Below are 20,244 nucleotides of genomic sequence, written 5' to 3'. Positions count from 1 at the left end.
GGCCTCATTCTTAACTAGTAAACAGAGACAAAAACAATGCAGAGGTGCTCAAACAAATCAAAATGAATATTCAAAAATTTACCACAACTCCAAAAATAGTCATAACTTACAATCAACCAAGATGATTAAAACTCAGTACCAAACAACTGATCAGCTACTAATCAAGATGGCTTCCAAAATGCAGGAGGACTAATGTTTACAAATTAAACGAATTATCCTCCCAAAAACAGACACAGACACAACAAAATTGGAAATACCTTAGCTGTAAGATAAAGCAACTGACTTAAAAACTTCTCATTTGATTTTCTTAACTGAAAACACTGCCAAACAAGCTCAGTAGCACTTCTTAATGAATCAAATGCAGCAAACATGATCTGACAAAAAGGGGATGTGTAATGCACTATTGGATCTCAGGAAGGAGTGAAATATTTTTTTGTTTGGTTGTTCTACAATTTTAGGTCAGTTCTCCTCAACTTTTGATTTTTCAGCTTTTCTAGACATCCAAGGATCCACTACAGGAGCTCAAGCATAATTTGGTAGTTTAAGCAACTCGCAAATTGCTTAAAAATGTTGGATTGCTCTGAGAGTTATGGATATGTGCTGTGAACGAGCGATTTCCTGTGATACAGGGTTTGATCCCCTCGGCCTTCATTTGCTTACTGTGTGACCTTGAGCAAGTCACTTAACAAGACTGCTTCAGAAAAGTGGGAATTTAGGCTAGGCTCTTTAGTGGTCTCCTGAACTACATGTCTAGTAAGTACCTATGAACTTAACACAGAGAAAATATATTTAGAAATAAAGTTTGTGCACACGAGTCTCTTACACTGAAATACACACACATGTATCCAGCTGTGAGCAACACAGCCATAAGTAGCACAAATGCAACCAACTGAAGGACAAATGACCTGCAAATTCATTTTTCATTCCCAAAGTCTATCTTTTGGCCACTTTCATCTTCCCATTTCACTCCAACAGGATCTCTCAACTGCAAAGGTGAAAATGCCTTTACCAAGCCTACTTTCCTTTATGACTGGCAGTGCAGAGCAAAAGTCAAGTGGCTTGTGAGCTATCATCTTTAGCTCATTGGGTTTCCACTTGCCCTATTCTCTACTCATTGCTCAACAGGAAGGATGTGGATACAATATGACCTGCAATGTCAGGATGTAGCCACACGTTTCTGCATACTTGTCAAAATACACAGCATAAACAGAGTTTGGCAAGCCAAACCCTAAGCAAAGGCCACACCTGTCCTCCAGTAGGTTATACTCCTGCACTGAGACTAAGTTACCTCTTCACCCCCCACCCCATTGGGGTGCAAGCCAACATCAGCCATTCATTTCCATTCCTCCAATTCATAGGCCCATTAAATTAATGCAGAAAATAAAGACTGCGGTCAGAGCTCTCTGTCTCTCTCTCCTTCTCTATGCCATGGAGCTGGAAACCACAGAATATGTACCTCTCTGGCTAGTCAAAGCTGGAATAAGGACAAAAGTCAATGTCTCAGAAAGATGAATACTTAAGCACCAAAAAAAAAAAAAAAAAAAAAGGCCTGGCAGTGGAATAACAGTCCAAATAATAATACTTGCTGAAGGTGTGGACAAACCAAAAAGAGGCAGCAGCATTAATGTCTACAATGGACACGTTCTTGAGAAAGGCACTGGAAAAAAGTGCATTCTTGAATTCAACTGCTTTTGAGCTCGCTCTCTCTAATTATCTAACCCTGCCTATCATGAAGCAAGCAGCCCATTACTGAAATTTCAACACTCAAAATGCCGAGTGCCGACAAGCCCTAAAGGAAAAAGACTGAAAACCCAAGAGAAGAGTGAATCTTAACAATTATTCTTCTCCTTAAAACTTCTTTTTGTAAAAAGGGGGGGCAAGCTACCCCTCTCCGCACCCCCCACTTCCGTAACATCTACATCCCAATTGCTATACCTTGGAGAAAAGGGAATATTCCTAGAAATGACAACTCAGACTTAGTATATGTAATTCTGATCTTTCAGCCATTCAGTCTTCGTATTTTCGGACTCACTCTAGTATGTCCTGACATTTCAAATGATTACCTATGCAGCACTATAGTGGCTGAAATGTGCATGATGTCCTTGGAATGACTCAGAATGAAGTCATAACATAGGTTAAGACTGCCTGCAAATTAAGACTGTAGCAGTACAGTATGCCTCTCTGCCAAAGTAGGGCACCAGATTAACTTGGCAGGGTTACTCTGGTGAGTGTGACGTAGACTTCAAAAATAGGGAGAAAGTTTTTTGACTTTCAATAAGAAAAACACAAAAGATAATTTGACGGAGTTCCTTACAGCTAGTTAATCAAATATGTAAATACTACCTTAGCAGACAAAAGTAAAATAAACTGCATTGCATCTGTCTTTCCAGTAAATGTGCAATGTCTTAACAGAAATGTATAAAGTGCAATGTAATTGTATCTGATAGTGTAAAAATGTACTCCACAAATGTGTGTAGTACTGCAGAGTCTTACACTTGTAGGTTGCTGCATGAATTTACACAATGATATCCTTATCTGAACTCTGGTTTGCTGAATCTTATCCTTCCCACTTGGACATGAACTATGAAAACAGGAAAGGCATTTTCTGATGTCAAATCAAAGAAACAGAAAATCATGTTGGGAAATTATAAATACAGTGATTACCTAATTCTAGTCAGATAACAGTTTCTGCTGAAGGTACCCTTAGGAAAGACTATTCCTTGTAATGACTATAAACATTCTATACAGAGAGGGTTAGTGCATCTTTAACCACAAGCAGACAGATTTCAGTTAAAATTTTTTTCTGAAAGTTAACTTTCCTACTGAATGGTAATTTCTGGAGCATGCCTTTTAATGTTTGTTTTGACTTGTTTAAGTAGATGACTGTTTGCTTGTGTCTTTCGGCTTTTCCCGGTTAGCGGTCGCCACAGCGGAACTCCGGTCCGCTAATGATTGGGCAGCTGATTTTTACGTACCAGCTTGCCAGGCCTGACGCACAACCTTCAACGAAGGTACGCCCATTTACGCACATCTCCACGTAGAAGATGTTCTAGCTGAGAATCGAACCAGACAGCGTCTTACTGTGAGGCGACAACGCTACCACAGCACAACCACTGCATTTAAGTAGATGACTGTATTAAATTAAATTGCTTGGGGCTGATTGTTTATTTCTTGTTAAAGAATTATGCATTTTACTTGTGTAATAAACTGTTTGGCATCCACCCTCAAAATGGCTCATTTTAAGGGTAAACAATAAGGTGTGTTCTTGGTTTGTTAGTTTTGACTAACAAATGGTAGCATACAATAAAGCTTGAGGGTGGGAGTCACCATTTCTCCTTTCATAGTATGCATGCGTATATGCATAGCTGAGGTCACACTTCAATTACTCTTTTTGGTAAGGATGCAGTGAAAGGCACTAGGCTCTATCAGATGTGGGTGACATTCTGGAAAGTCTGCTATTATAATATTGTTTGTAGCTGGGCAGTGTTGAATTTATATGAATGTTACAAGACTTGTCTATTATCCAAAGCATGGTGCACACTCACTATATATATCCTTAAGGTCAATTGCTCTGTGTGTTTCAATATATAACAGTGGTGACAGTCAAACCATAGCCTGCTGCTTTCATTACAGATTTGAATACTGACAGCAATGGTGTGAAAGTTAAAATATGTAGCCCCTGTCCATCATAAGATGAAGCAGAGCTAGTCTGATGACCTCCTTCTCCAAAGGTGGCCAAAAAGAACCTCTGGTACTTGTGGCAAGTTTCCATGTTGTGTTCCTCTTCCAGGCAATGCAAGCCATACTAGTTCAAAAGGTGCTGGTTTATGATCTGACAAATGCAGTAACATGGAAAGTTTCAATGATGCAGCTACAGAACATAACAACTTCCAAGTTAAAGATGCTTTGATTATACCCAAGCTGTGTATGTGGAAGGAAAAAAAGGCAAGTAAGGAGTGTCAGGGCTTGGCAAATCCTCCTGTCCCAGCCTAGTGCATGATGTCATATGGACTGTGGAAGACAATGAAATGCATTCCCCAGTAAAGGAAGCTAAATATTCTGCAGAACTGTACCAAAATGAGAACTGTAGGAAGATAACCAGTCCAGTGTAAAAGAACTAATTCAGATCCTTGAGAGCTTCAGGCAAACTTGATCATCTACAGTCGTCATGTACTGCACATATTTTATGTTCATGTTTGTGCAATGCAGTGCTACATCTGCATTATGAGAAAGGAAAAACATACCTTGGGCTTGTAGGGCTGTGCTGTTTTGATGAAATGATTATGTCTCATTTTTTCCTTTTTATCTGCTCGACTACCGAATGACTCATGACTTTTCTTTAGTTGAGGGAGATTGCTTGAAGATGTACTTCGTCCAGATCTCTGAGAAGCAAAACATAAAAAGAATCATTTCCTGAACATTTCAGTGGGTCATGTCATGCTTAAAAAGCACAACATAAAACACAAATACTTTGTGTAAAAGGAATAAAGAAAGCTTTCAAAGCAAACATGCACAATTAATACCTTGAATGCAGTAAGAATACACAGTTACCTGATTGGACTCACTAAGGCCATCTTCAAAGGATAACTAACTTTTAATGAACAACTGTAATTTTGCAATACAGCCTGCTTGAGCTTTTGTAGCATGTGAGACCTTCTATAACAGCTAGCAAATTGCTAGTTCCAGATACAGTGCTTTAAGTACCCATTTGTGCACATACAGTAAAGAATAATTTCTTCATTCAAGAATCAGGGACAAAGCCAAACATAATAATGAAACAAAGACTCAAAATCAGTGACAATTTTTAAACATTACTCTAATTTAATTAACAGAGTTAATACATTAGCAGGTCTTGCATCAACATGCATGTTCTAAACAATGAAAAGTATGAAACATTAATGTATGCCATTACTGAGTGTCTATAATGTACAATTAATTACCAGAAAATTAAAAATTTTACGAGGAACAGGGCAAATCATGACCCAAAATCAGGGAAATTCTGCAAGCACAAGGACAGGTGAAAGGTATGGCTCAGAGACAGATGTCTAACTGAAGCCATAGCTCAATCAGAATTCCAAGTAAATTCTGAATCCTGAAAGCAGGAAATGGGGGGGGGGGGGTTAAAAAGCAGGCCCACATCTCTGGGAAAACAAGTGAAAATTTAGAAGGGAACAATGAAAAAAATATTGTGTGCTGCTGAAAGTCATGGTAGAGGGCATCACTTCCTTAAAGAAAACAGTAGCAGGCAAAACTATCATTAGAAATCGACATGAGATCAGAAGCATAAAAACGCAAATTGCTACTGATTTTGAAATAAAAATAAGGGAAAAAGAAATACAGAGACAGATATCACCTCAGCAACTGAGAGGAAAGATCCAGGATGGACAACGTTAGACTTACTGAGATCTCAGAAAAAAGTTGTGGATGAAAACCTGGAAGAACAAATGAATGTACATTTTTTACTAACTTAAAAATTCCATCACACCTGGATGTCACAACAGATAGCTCACAAAACCACAGCTAGACAACCCCCAAGCACAATCAACCGAAAAAGCAAGAAAACAAAATAATGGATCTTTTCCATAATAAGAGCCAAAGCGACCTTAAAAGGATGGCATACTACTCAGTGCCCCTGTAAAGGAAATGGAGGACTCATAAGGAACATAAAGAAGAACCCCAACAAAAGGAGTTCTCTACAAGCCTATGCTTTCTTATTGTACTAATACATGTAGGAAAACAGCAATCACACATTACAGAATATGCACGAGTCTTGAAGAGTTCATCAGAAATTAAAAGGATGGGTTAAATCCAAGGTGCAAAATAAATTAGCCACTTCTACAGCACGGGGGGGGGGTCACTCCAATAAACGAAAATCCTCATAGCTGAATATGGCTTGTCTTGGTTCACCAACTGTTAAGAACATAGCAAATTTCTGGAATAAAGTTCAGGAAGCATCACAAAGTCTTTAGAAATGAAGAGCGTGGAAACTTGGAATGAAGCCAAGAGAGTTAGAGAAGCTCAGAAAAACTCAAAGCACAAAAGAGACAAGAGTAGAAAAGGGAATACACAGCAGAAAGTTTAACAGTGGACTGCATCAGACACAAGGGTCTTCAAAAAGCTGAACACTGAAGAGGGAGGTAGACAAGCCACCACTGGCAAAGGAGCCAAAAAAGAAGGAAGCAAAATAGCTGGTTAGGATGGCTAAGATAATAAGGAGCAACTTGGTACGCAAGAGCTTTAACACAGAAATTACTCAACCCAACAAAATGGTCAACACACAAGGGAAAATGGACTGAGAGTCATGGACATGTAAATGACTAAATGAGGAAGAACCAAGACAAAGCAGAATCACTGTTCGAAAAATAACCAAACAATACCAAAACCTGATCAGGTTTTGGTGTTGTTAAATGAGGAAGAAGATGATCAAGAAGAGTTCTAGTAAAGAGTGCATTGTGGTCATCTTTCTATAGAGGCGCTAATGGGTACTAGAATGCTGCAAATGTATATTCTATGAAAACTTTGATTTGATAAAATGGACAGCAGAACTACACTATTATTTTCACACTAGGTAAGAATGCCATTAATTATATGAATCAGTCCTGTGAGGTTAACAAGCCTACCTATATGGTGAAACGTGGCAGGAAAGTAAAGTTCACAGGACATTAGTTATCTAAAGCAAAAGCAAAGCAAATACTGGTGTTATTTTCTCTCATAGAAGCATAGCCTTTTAATATATAAGCCAGCATGAAAGACCCACAATGCCTTATGAATACTCTCACTGAAGGCTAACACCAACAAATTACTTGTGGAGTCTAACTCTCCTAGGCTACACACTTGAAATGTCAGCTCTCCTAAAAGGAACTATGGCAGTGAGTGGCTGATTCTGCCTTGCTTTCCCAATAAGTTCAGCACTCTCATCCTCCTCTGCCAGCTGTCTGACACCCGGCAAGCCATTAAATGAACTCAAGTCACCTGGGCCGCAGTTAGGGTTTCTCCCCTCCACACAAATACAGGTTGCCTACTGAATGACAATTAATAAGGTCACAACTAAAGAAAGGAGCAAGAGTCAGTGATTGCATTTTAACAGGGTGAAGCTGCTATCAAGGGTACGAAATTCAAAGAGAATAAGGACAAGAGTGAGACAGGTTACTAGAGAAAGTGGAATCCACAAGCCGGGAAGATGGATATCTGACAGTATAGGTCAAGAGACATGAAGTAACTAAAATAAAGTAAGAGGGACAAGAAGAAAATGCTGCTCTTAATGATGCTTTTACTACACTGAAGTGAAAGCAGGAATGGAAGAACAAAGAGAAAGAGAGAGGAAACAGAGACAGCCAAGGAGGACAGGAATAAAAGATCCTGGTTTCAAATGTCAATCTATACCACCAAAGTAAACAGTAGGAAGGTTGGTAGCAGAATAAAAGTCAAAATAAAGGTAACTGAATGAATTAAAAGTAAAGGTAAAGCAGTGACATGAAAACAGAAAAGGATGGAGAAATGCTACATACACATACAACTTACATGCAGGGTGACTGTGTGCAGGAAAAAGGAAGTAGAACAATCAGAAAGTTTAGTGAGATGGTGGATCATAAACAATACAGCTACGGAAAATCTACTGGACCACCAATCCGACAAACAAATGGGAGAAACAAATGGACAGAGACAAAATCCTTGCTAGTAGCAAAATGTTTACCTAGGAGCCATGGTAAGCAAACTACATAAGGTGGGGAGGATGTGCACAGATAGTGAAAACACAGAAGGACTGAGGGGGTAGTGGACAAGGGATCACAAACAAGTAAACATGGTAAGGAACAGGAGTGAGTCAGGGAGTAGGAGTAAGACACATGAAGAGAGAAGTCAGCCCTTGTTCAGACAGGGATGGACATTGTGGCATCAAAGGGAGAGAATGACAGCAAAGGCAGAAAGCAGACTACACAGATGAGAACAGGAAGAATATGGGAAGATGACACAAAAGGACCCAGTGTTACTGGAGAAAGAGGAAGGAGCAAGTAAAAAGAAAAACTAAAAGGAAAACAGAGGAATGGTCAGCAATGATAAAGCCCACAAATTCACTAAAGAGATGGATGGTAACAGAGAAATACATGTCAGTGGAAGAGGAGATTTCAAGTGAACAGAGGTAATGGCACAGCAGTGATGAGGAAAATGCTAGACTAGCATGGAACTTGACAGGGAGGGAAAGACAGCAGAGGGCTGAAGATGGAATGTGTATCAAGAAGTGTGACCAAGCCGAGGTGAAGACAGAAAGGCGCACTAATCTTCAGGAGCCCGATCACCAGGAAGTAACAACTCAGCCCACATACATCATATGGAAGGTATAGGAACCAGCAATGCCCAAGTATGGGTAGAGGTGTAAGGGTATCCTATTAGCCCAGAGGAGGACTGTAAAACAGGAGTGAGAGGAGAGAAAACAGCAGCATTGGTATACACAGGGATACTGAATCCAATTAAGACATTAAGGACAGAAAGAATATACATGAAGTAAGGGATAGAAGACCCTTACAATAAACTAAGTACCAGACAAGGAATAAGGGAAAATTAAAAACAAAGTTATGTGAAATAGCAGAAATTGAACATACTTGACTCTAAAAAGGAGAGAGACGCATGAAACATAGGTTGCATGGCATAGAGACAGAAGCTGGATTTTATGGAAGGGGAAAATCAATGGGAAAAAATGGACAACAGGGGGTATTTCACCAAATAAAAGATAACTAATATTTCCACAGATTGAAATGTATGGGGGACAACAGTGAAGCAGAAATAACTGGGAGCTGGAATTAAATATAATTGTGAAAGAAGAAGTGAACAGAAAGAATGAAAGGAAGGAACAGAACAGGACAACTCACGAGAAATTAGGATAAAAATATAAAAAGTCCACACAAAATTACACCAGGAAAAAAGGTTGTATACATATTCAAAAGGGTGTAAAACAAGGGAAAAGTACAATTGTGTAAGATCTTACCATAAAGGTAGATGTCCTTCTCTTCACTACTGCAGTATTCATTACAATATGGATCCCCTGTGACAGGCAGCCCAACGTCTGGCCAGCATACTAAAATATTTAGGTTGCTTTAAGGCATGCAGTATTGTCACAAATGCTCCTCACATACTGTAGAGCATAAAGGTGATGTCTGGATGTAACATCCTCAGAACTGAGAGTCCCATTAAGAATGCCAGCCCAAGGAAAAGAGAGGTAATCAGTGCATCCAGAAGAGAAAAGGACCAGGGAGGAGGATGGAGGGAGTGAATGCTGCAACACTGAAGAGAAGGACATCTACCTTTATGGTAAGATCTTAAACAACTGTACTATGTCCTTCCATTTCACTGTTGCAGTATTCATTACAACAGGGAGACTGCTACAGCTCAGGAAGACAGGGAGGAGGAAGGACCAAGCAGAGCTCTCTAAGAACTCATGAAGGATGGCCCTAGAAAAAAACAGGTCTAGCTCTGGAAATTGCATCTAACCTGTCGTGCTTGGTAAAAGTATGCAAAGAAGTCAAGGTAGCTGCTTCAAGAATAGAGTTAGTATCCAAACCCTTGAAAAAAGCACCAGAAGAAGCCACAGCTTTAGTAGAATCAGTCTTAAAAAAGTACAGTTGTGTACCTACCATAAATGTAGATGTTCGAATGTATTATGTATTATTATAGTTGCAACCAACACCATTTTCTTCAGTCTTTCTTGCCGCGCGGTGCCCGAAGCAAAAGTAGTTCGCAAGTGCCGGTCGGCCGACTCCTGAGATTTTCAAAATTGAGTTTCAGAACCAAAGTCTTCAATAAAGCTAAGTGCCGAGTTGGGGAAACATTTTCTTGCTCCAGACCGATGTCAGTAAAAGTTAATAATTGTATTTCTTGTGGGAAGCAAATACCTCATACGGACTTCCACTCTTACTGTATTCATTGCCTAAGGCCCTGACCACGACGTTACTAGTTGTCGGTTTTGTGCTAGATTCAATAAACGAACTATTAAACGTCGGTTTGATTTTGCTTTACATTATTTTGGCCGAAGGTTTAATTACATAATGCCGTCAGAACAACCGACGACCGGAATTTATAAAAAACGCAAAGACAAAGAAAAGGACAGGCATCCGAGGTCCAAAACCGACGACAAAGCCTCTTCTAGGCCAGTCGCCAGTTCGCCGGTTCTCAGTGAGGTGCTTTCACAGCTCCTGACACCCGCTACCTCAGAGCCACAGGCCGTAACCAACAGCCATGTGGAGACACCGAGGCCTGTGGAAACTCAAGGTATTGGGCCTACGGAAACTATATCCTCAGATGGGTCCAGAGCCGCTGAGCAGGCATCAGCTTTTGAGGGTGTTTTCAGACCTTCACAGCTTACTATTAAGCCCACTACAGCAGCAAAGGCAAAGTCAAAAATACCATTAAAGACAAGGAAACAAGTACAGCATTCTCCAGAACAGTCATCCATGCCAAAGAAACAGATGCTTAAAATGGCCGAAGACCTAATTACTTTAATCAGGGGTTCCCATCCCCCTCCTGACAAAAGGCCTAGGCAAGACACTGATTATGACTCCTCTGACCAGGTTTCCATTTCCTCTGATTCCTCTTCTGATCAGGGATATTATCTCCCTCCCTATGAGGACTCTGATGCAGAAGAGTCCATACCTTCAGCCTCTCCGCCTGAGGATTATTCTTTTAGGAAAACCCTGCACACCATGAGGGAGCATTTCCATTGGGAGAGCCAGGATTATTCTGAATCCAAGAAAAGGCTCAGAGACTTCCTTTTATTGTCTCAGCACAGGCCCCTGGCTATCCCCCCTGTGCTTGATATTGTTGATGATGTTTTTTCTCAATCCAGTCTGTCTCCTGATTCTTTACCCCCTGCACCAGTCAAGCCAGACAGGTACTACAGAGTCCCTGACTCTCATAAATTTCTTTACAAAAACCCCGCTGCAGACCCAGAAACAATTTCCCAGGGCCCTAAAGGGGTTAAGGCTTCCACTGCTAAAAATCCTGTCCCCTCGGATAGAGATTCCAGAGCTCTGGGCAGATGGGGGAAAAAAAGTTTACACTTCTGCTACTTTAGCTGTAAGAGCTTTAAACTGTCAGTTTCACATGCTTAAATACCAACAGTACCTCATGTCATTGTTAAAACAGAAAATGGTTTCAAATTAAGAAGGTCCTGACAGTAAGGAAATGCAGGATTTATTGCATGCAGTTGAACAAGTGGGAAAGCATACTCTGCAGTGTGGTTTTGATTCATTAGAGGCTTCTTGTAGAGCCACAGTTACAGGCTCTGTTATTCGAAGGCATGCTTGGTTGAAAGAACAAAGTTTACCTGACCATGTTAAAGTAAAATTATTGGATGCTCCATTACAGCATGATACTTTGGTGTTAAGGCAGAAGAGGTGTTAAAGAAAATGGAGGATAAAGCAAAGTCAATGCAGACAGTGAAAGATTTCTTACAGGTTCAACCACCTAGATTTAGCAGAAACTGGCCTTCAAAAAATTGGTCCTTTCCAGTGTCAGACAGGCCACAAAGAGGCAGATACAGACGCCCAAGAAGCAGATCTCAGCCCCAAGGCTCCTACAGACCTAAACAATGGGGTGCTTCAGCCCCAAAGGAGAAGACAAATCACAACCTTATAGGAAACAGTCCCAATGACTTCCCTCTGCAAATGCCAAGCACTTACCTTTTGACAGCACCCCTAGGGGGGAAGCTAGCACTTTTCTCAAAAAATTGGCACATGATCACCCAGGACCAATGGGTGCTGAATATTGTTTCTCAGGGTTACAGGTTCCACTTCCACATGCTTCCAAAACCAAAAGGTATGCCAGACCTGCCGCAAAACCAATGGGCAGAGGCACAAAAACAGATTGCTGCTCTTATGGACATGGGAGCTATTCAAAAAGTTCCACAGCAAGAACAGGGACAAGGATTTTACTCAAGACTTTTCTTAGTACCCAGAAAGGGCAAAGCCTGGAGACCAATACTGGACCTGTCAATCTTAAATACTTTCCTGGATGTTCCAAAATTCAAAATGTTAACACTACAGCAACGTCTGCCCATGCTGGCCAAGAAGGCTTGGCTAGTTACTTTGGACCTCAAGGAGGCATACCTGCATGTCCCAGACCGACAATCTTGCAGAAGATACCTCAGATTCATAGCAGGCTCAATGCATTACCAATTCTCTGCACTGCCCTCTGGCTTATCTACTGCGCCCAGGGTCTTCACAAAATGCCTGGCACCAGTAATTGCATTTTGCAGACAAAAAGGAATTCAAATATATTCCTCCTTGGACGACTGCCTTATTCAAGCAGAGGGCAAGGACATTCTTCTCAAGCATCTGGTGTTTGTAAAAAGATTGCTAATTTGCCTAGGGTACACAGTAAACGAAAATAAATCAAAACTAGTGCCCTCTCAAGAGATAATATTCCTGGGTGCAAGCTTAAATACAACTGCCCAAATGGCTTAGCTCACGCCAGACAAACAAAGGCAACTGACTCATTACTTTCAAATGATGGCAACAAAAACCCAGCTCCCTGCAAGAAAAATTCTGCAGGCCCTGGGCTTCATGGCATCCTGCATTCTACTAATTCCATATGCAAAACTGCATATGAGGAAACTACAATGGTGTCTAAAAAGTGTTTAGACTCAGCATTGTCACAGCCTGGAGACAATCATAACTTTAATTCCCTGCCTACAACAGGAGTTTCGATGGTGGGCCCAGGACTGTCACCACAACAAGGGACAGCCTTTCACTCTACCCATAGCAAGGCAGACAATAACAACAGATGCATCGGATTATGCCTGGGGGGCACATATGGCAGGAAAATGTATTCAGGGCATGTGGACCAAAGAACAAATGCATCTTCACATCAATCAAAAAGAGATGCTAGCTGTACAGAATGCCCTGACAGCTTTCAAGGACCTAATACATCCAGGGCAACTATTAATAAAGATGGACAATACCACAGTTATGTGGTACATAAACAAGCAAGGGGGCACACATTCCTACCCCCTATGCAGACAAGCCATGACTTTGTGGAACACAGCACTGACCTATCAAGTACATCTGCAGGCACAATTCCTGCCAGGAACAAAAAATACACTGGCAGATGAACTAAGCAGAAATCTCATGGATCCTCACGAATGGAAGCTAAATCCACAAGTGTTCAGTATGATAACGAGGAAATGGGGACGCCCAGACATAGATCTTTTTGCCTCCTCTAACAATTACCAGATACAGAAATTTTACACAAGAACTTATCACTCTCAAGCATGGAAAGTGGATGCTCTATCATTCAGCTGGAAAGGCCTGACAGTCTATGCCTTCCCTCCGATGCCTCTTCTCACCAAGGTGCTACTAAAAGTCCGACAAGAAAGGCCAAAAACGATCCTGATTGCACCAGACTGGCCACGCCATTTGTCTCAAGGCCCAGCTTGGCTTCTACCTCAAATTCCTCATCTTCTGACACAACAAGACAATCCGATTCTGCACAGTCAACTCAAAACCTTAAACCTGGCAACATGGCAGATAATGTAGCCACTCAGACTGCACCTCTCTCTAAAGCTGTTATGGATGTCATTTTAGAAGCCAGGAGCCCAGCACTAGGAAAGCTTATGCAAAAAAATGGAAAAGATTCTGTGCTTGGAACCAGGCACAAGGGCTGGAAACACTTGTCCCTAATATACCTCAGATTTTACAATACCTAACTGAGATGCTGGACAAAGGCTTATCTTTCTCATCTATTAAACTCCATGCCTCTGCCATTTCAGCTCATTACAATACGGAACCTCCTATTTTTTTCACATCCTCTACTACGACAGTACCTCAGAGGGGCAAAAAATATAAGACCCCCAAGGAGAGCACCAGTACCTACTTGGGACCTCAATTTTGTTTTAGAAAAACTCACACTGCCTCCTTTTGAACCAGCCAGCACAGCTGATCTAAAATTCTTGTCATGGAAAACTGCTCTGCTCCTAGCAATAACTTCAGCAAGAAGAGTCTCAGAGTTACAGGCACTAATGGCTGTGGAACCTTTCCTCATTTTTCATTAGGACAGGGTTTCTCTTAGGACAAACCCAACATTCATGCCAAAAGTGGTCTCCAATGTGGCCTTAAACCAAACCATTCATTTACCTACTTTTTACCCAAATCCCCAGAATAAAGGAGAGAGACTTCTGCACGCTTTGGATATACACAGACAGCTAGCTACGATTCTACTTGAACAAAACAATAGCTTTCAGAAAAACTGAGCAACTGTTTGTAGCATATGCTGCAGGATCACAAGGAAAGCCTATTACAAAGCAGACAGTCTCGAAATGGGTAGGATACTGCATCCGCTTCTGTTATGCACAACATGGCAAATCAGTGCCTAAGGGCATTATGCCTCATTCTACCAGAACAGCAGCCACTTCAGCAGCTTTCCTCAGAGGAGTGCCAACCAAAGACATTTTAGAAGCTGCAACCTGGCGCTCAGTGCACACTTTCACCAAGCACTACCACTTACCTCTCTACTCTAAATCCAGAGCAGGCTTTGCCACTGCAGTTCTGCAGGGCTTGTTAGCTTCTCCAAATCCAATTTAGACCCAGCCACCCAACCTCAGCTTTGGGATTCTACCCAAGTGTAATGACTGCAACAGTGAAACACGATGAACATAGTACAGTTGTGTACCTACCATAAATGTAGATGTTCGAGTATATTCACTGTTGCAGTCCAGGTTACCCACCCACCATCCCCCTTTTTCCATTGCTGGGACTTTTCTGTACTTCTCATTTCTATACTACCTTTGTGGTGTATTTGCTTGTAGATGAAGGAAATGTTTATAGTAATATATGCATGTTTTTTGGCATAATTTTATCTTTCCTGCCTTCCTATCTGACATCCGGGGCAAGAAAAACTGAAGAAAATGGCGTCGGTTGCAACTTTTATACCCTTGGTGCTCTGACGTCAGGGTAGAGGCGACAGCAACCGACGCCGGACCAAGACTTTGGAACTCGGGGCGACTGCAGGTCGCCTGCCAGCACGATAACCCAAGTGTAATGACTGCAACAGTGAAACACGATGAACATCAGAAGGGAGGCTTTTACCATGATAGGATTAACAAAAAGAAAATCCAAGAAGAAATAGTTGGCTTGGACACAGCCAGTCCTAAGGACCTAGGGTAAAAGGAAACAGAGACCATCAGATTTATGAAAAGTCTAAGCCTTATCCAAATAAAATCCAAGTTGTCTATGCACATCCAATGTGTGCAGCACCTTCTCACTGGCAGATTGCAAAGAAGGGAAAAAGTGAACAAATGAATAGACTGAACTCATTCATCACCTTGGGCATAAGAGAAGGATTAGTATAAAGGGACACCCTGTCCTTATGAAACGCCAAAAGAGGAGGAAAAGCCATAAGGTCTTGAAGCTCAGATACTCATTTGGCAGAAGTTAAGGCTAACAAAACTACTGTCTTCCAAGAGCAATGTTGCAAGGAAGCTGAAACTGCAAGCTCAAAAGGAGGCTGGGTCAATTTTCCTAAAACAAAATTAAGATCCCAGGGAGGAGGAACAGGCTTCCTGGGAGGCCTAATATGAAGGATGCCTTTAAGGAACTGTTTAGCTTCAAATCTAGACGCTAAAGGAGGTGACAAAGGAAGACGTGCAGAGATAGCCAATAAATGGACCTTAACAGAAGAATATGTCAACTCAGCATTGAGCATTTCACACAGATAAGAGATAACCAAAGGAATATCCAAAGAAAGTGAATCCAGGTTATGAGGAACTACACCAAACAGAAAACCTCTTCCATTTGGATAAGTAGGATTTCCTAGTAGTGGGTTTCCTGTCCACCTGCAGGACCCTAAGCATGTCTTCAGAAAAAAGGTGTCTATGTGGAATCAAAATCCTATTACCCACAGTGTCAGCTGAAGACTTGACAGGACAAGTGGGGATGAATGAGAGATCCCTTTGTCTTGTGTGAGCAGGTCCATTTTGTGAGGTAACTTGTAATGACCGCCCTTGGCTAAATGCAAACAAAGTGGGAACCAATGCTGTCTTGGGCAAAAGAGAGTCACCAACAAGATTTTGGGAGCATCCTGTTGTATTTTGAACAGGACTTTTGGAATGACACGAAGGGGAGAAAAGGCATAAGGAAAACATCTGCTTCCAAGAAAAAATAAGGGCGCCCACCTTCCAAACCAGAGGACCTTGGACTTGGCACAAAACAGAAGACATTATTTGTTCAGAGGGGAGGCAAAAAGATCCATTTGAGGAGTACCCCATTGGTGGACAATGTCCAGAAAAACATCCCTGTGAAGCATCCATTTGTGGGACTGAGTTATGAACCTGCTCAGACAGCACGCCACAATGTTTTGACCTGAGGGAATGTAAACTGCCTAAAGTGTCATTTGATAAGGTATAGTTAGTTCCCACACTAGGAATGCCAACCCGCAAAGATAAGACCTTGTCCCCCCTGGTTGTTGGCATACCACATCATTATGATATTGTCTGTAAACACCTTGAGAGGACCTGGGGAGAAGAGAGGATGAAAAGCCTAAACAGCCTGCAGAACAGCTCTCATCTCTTTGACACTGATGTGTTCTGTTGATGAGGTGACCAGAATCCCTGCACCTTTAGGGAGCCAAATGCTGCTCCCCATCCCACGTCCAAAGCGTCTGTGAACAGGTCCTGAGAGGGAAGATTTGGATGAAAAAGAAGTCCTGGACTGAGAGTCAGCTGCTGAATCCACCACTGAAGTTCCTGCTTGAGACACAGAGGAAAAGGAACTAAAAATTCGAAGGAATGAGAATGCTGAAACCAAACTAACTTTAGAAACCACTCAAGTTTTTTCATGTGACTTTTGGCAAAAGGGAGCATAGGAATGGTGGAAGCCATGAACCCCAGAGCTCTCAGAAATTCCATGGCTGTTACTGAAGCCCAAGGAAGAAGGGACTGGAAAAAGGAAAGGAGTGTTAGGGCCTTGGGAGGAGGCAGGGATGCCAGTAAAAGAACAGTCTGGATCCTACACCATAGAAAGACATGTTCCTGAGGAGTCAGAAAGGATTTTTTGAACTTTATAGTGAACTCCAGGCTCTGCAGAAGAGAAATGGCAAAAATGAAAATTCTGCAACAAGGTCTCTGGAGAGGATGGATAGAAAACAAACGCATAAAAAATGAAGAAAGAAGTTCACAACGGCCACTCGCTACAGTCCAGAACACGCTGATACTTTAACGTACGACAAGTTTATTTAAAAACTAAGCAACATTTTCGTCACTCCTCTCGAGTAACTTCATCAGAAAATAAAATAAACACACAAGTGTAATCACATTTAAAAAGTCCACTACAAGGCGTCATGATTATTCAAGCCAATCAGCTTGTCTCATTCAAAGAAGGAGATTTAAAGCAACGCAGCATGAGAAACAAGAATACTCAATCGCTGTCAAGTAGCAAAAAACTAACATTTGAAAGCGATAATCACCCATGACACTTTAACCCAGATAAAAATGAAGTATTTGGTATATTTATACTCCTTCCATGCCTGCTTCCTCTTCTCAGGTAGAAGCAGCAGTCAGTGAGCAACGCTCCAGTGTGAATACAGTGAACTCTGATGTTTTAAATACAACCACCATGTCAGCACCTGTAGTGAGAAGAAAAACTCCTATGTCAGCAAGTGGAACTGTTTCAGCTGAATCTAATGACACTTCTCTTTGTTTTCCACTCCCTTTTCGACAGGAGATGAGGCGCAATTGGAGTCCACAAACAACCAGGAAAAGGAAGATATCAGGAGGCCAGTTAGAACTTCAGAAAAAAACTTTCAAAACTGTAACCAGGACTTGATTATTAATCTTTCCAGTCACATGCTTATGGACAATGAAAGAAAGATTTTGAACAAAGGTTTGTCCTTCATTCCCTCTCAGGGGACTGATGTAAGTGATTTAATTGTTGATATAAAATGTTTTGTTAGAAATATTGCACTTGGTTTACAGTTTGGCAACAATGTTTTTAATACTGATGTTATGTCTTTTAAAAACCTTCTACTTATATGCCTGCTATACATCCCTTATTGGAAAGTTTTGAAAGAGCTTGCAGTGATGATTTGTTGAAGTTTTTTGAATCTGACAATATAAAACTTGATTTTTACAATATCACCAAGGAAGAGAAGTTAGCCCTTCATGATTTAAAGAACAATACTAGTATAGTCATTCGACAAGCTGATAAAGGGGGAGCTACAGTACTTCTAGATACCGGCTACTACCATGATACTATGTTAGAAATGCTCTCAGACACTACTACTTATAAGAGACTGAGCATGTCAGATCTAGACAAGTTAATAAAAACAGTACATGCAGATTTATATGACATGTTGATGTGTGGGATTATTGATGAAGAACTTTACAAATATTTTTTGATAGAAAAACCTGTGATACCAGTAATTAGAGGTTTACCTAAGGTACACAAGACCACACATAATCCTCCGCTTAGACCAATAGTATCTGGCAGAGGCTGGTTAACTGAGACAATATCTATTTTTCTAGAAAAAAACTTGAGACCAGTCGTGGAATCTACTAGATCTATATTACGTTATTCGAAACAGTTCTTAGAAACACTAGCACCTTTCAATGAGAACAATATTCTAGAAACTACAGATTATATGGTAACACTAGACGTTGTTTCTCTTTTCACCTGCATACCCAATGATGTAGGGATAGATTTCTTAAGGTTATATTTGTTAAACAAAGGACTTAGCAACAATCAAGTTATTAAACTCACAATGCTGTTAGAAATGGTTCTTTGTCACAATGTTTTTACCTTTAACAATGAATACTTCCTTCAAATTAAAGGAGTAGCTATGGGCACATCTTGTGCAAACTCTTATGCTAACCTTGTGTTAGCATGCTGGGAGATTACGTATGTTTTAGAACATTTGGCTTACTCCACTTCTATAAGATATTACAAACGTTTTGTTGATGATCTTTTTTTAATTTGGGGAGGCACACTAGAGCTCCTAAAGGAGTTTGTTCTATATATCAATGGAACTACCACATTTCTTAGGTTGACTGAAATGTATTCACAAAATACAATTGATTTTTTAGATGTGACACTGAGGAAAAAAGACAATACTCTAGAAACAGAAGTATTTAGGAAGGTATGTAGGAAGAATGCTATTCTTCACAGAAGTAGCATGCACCCCATATACACAGAAACATTGTGAGTAATCAAGTGAAACGTTTTTCTAATATAACTAGTGATGATTTGGTTTTCTCTGATGCATTAAAAACTATAGAAAGTGATTTTAGGCATAGAGGCTATTGCAATAGAGATATCGTTCATTGGACACTTTTGAGCGTACACATCTAGGGCGTCCTTTTATTAAAAACAAGGCAGCATAGATGAGAGACCTATAGTGAGGAATAATGATAAGAGGAGACTAGTGATACCCTTTACTAATAATAATACTTCTATTGTCAACATTATTAAGAGACATTGGAACATTTTACAGTTAGATGATGGTATAAAAGACTTAGTGGGTGAAAAACCATCCTTTAGCTATAAGAATACTAAATCTTTAAAACGTATGCTTTGTTATGAGAGAGTGCATAAAAATAAGATCTCCTCTGAGAGAAAGGGTACATTTGCATGTCGCTCTTGCAACCAGTGTATATATATAATGAAATCTAATGTCTTTATACATCCAGATACTGGTGTTAAATATGAGTTTAATGAATACGCTGATTGTAAGTCAAGAAATGTGATTTATCTAGCATCCTGCATAAAATGTTATTGTTTCTATATAGGAAAGACTAATAGAACCTTAAGAGAAAGGATACGAGAGCATTTGTATGCTATACATAGAGAGAATGAAGGGAATACCCTAGCCAAGCATGTACTACAAAATGACACCACACATGCCTTTAGATTTTTAGTAATAGGACAGTTAACAGAGACTGAAAGACTTGGTAATATTGGCAATAAGACAGAAAAAGCTGAGGCAAAATGGATTATTAAGCTATCTGCGAATAAAGGTCATGGTCTCAATGATAAATTTTCATTGAGACCATTTTTATTAGATAAACCTTTGAAACATTAAACATAAGTCTGACTATGCAATATGTGTTTTAGTATGTTTTAACATTTTATTTTTACCATTCATTTATTAATATGAGATCTTTATGATATATTTATATATTTTTTATGGAAAGGAAATGATGTTTTTTTGTAACTCACATGTGACTTGCAAATGTGTTTTTCATTGGTGTTTTACTTATATATAAGTTGA

The 20,244-nt window shown here is 40.4% G+C and overlaps 1 protein-coding gene across 1 annotated transcript in view; it reads right to left on the bottom strand.

Annotated features, from left to right (window-relative positions):
- The window catches only part of TRPM7 (transient receptor potential cation channel subfamily M member 7), a 1,848,525-nt gene that overhangs the window by 1,231,815 nt on the left and 596,466 nt on the right, over positions 1–20,244 (bottom strand). Inside the window, exon 13 of the mRNA XM_044076371.1 lies at positions 4,245–4,382. Coding sequence (XP_043932306.1) covers positions 4,245–4,382 — 138 coding nt within the window. The remainder of the gene's footprint in view (positions 1–4,244; positions 4,383–20,244) is intronic.

Source organism: Protopterus annectens, chromosome 7.part0 (genome assembly GCF_019279795.1).
Source record: "Protopterus annectens isolate FY-2018-M chromosome 7.part0, PAN1.0, whole genome shotgun sequence".
Lineage (NCBI taxonomy): Eukaryota > Metazoa > Chordata > Ceratodontiformes > Protopteridae > Protopterus > Protopterus annectens.
This window is presented reverse-complemented; position numbering and strand designations above follow the sequence as displayed.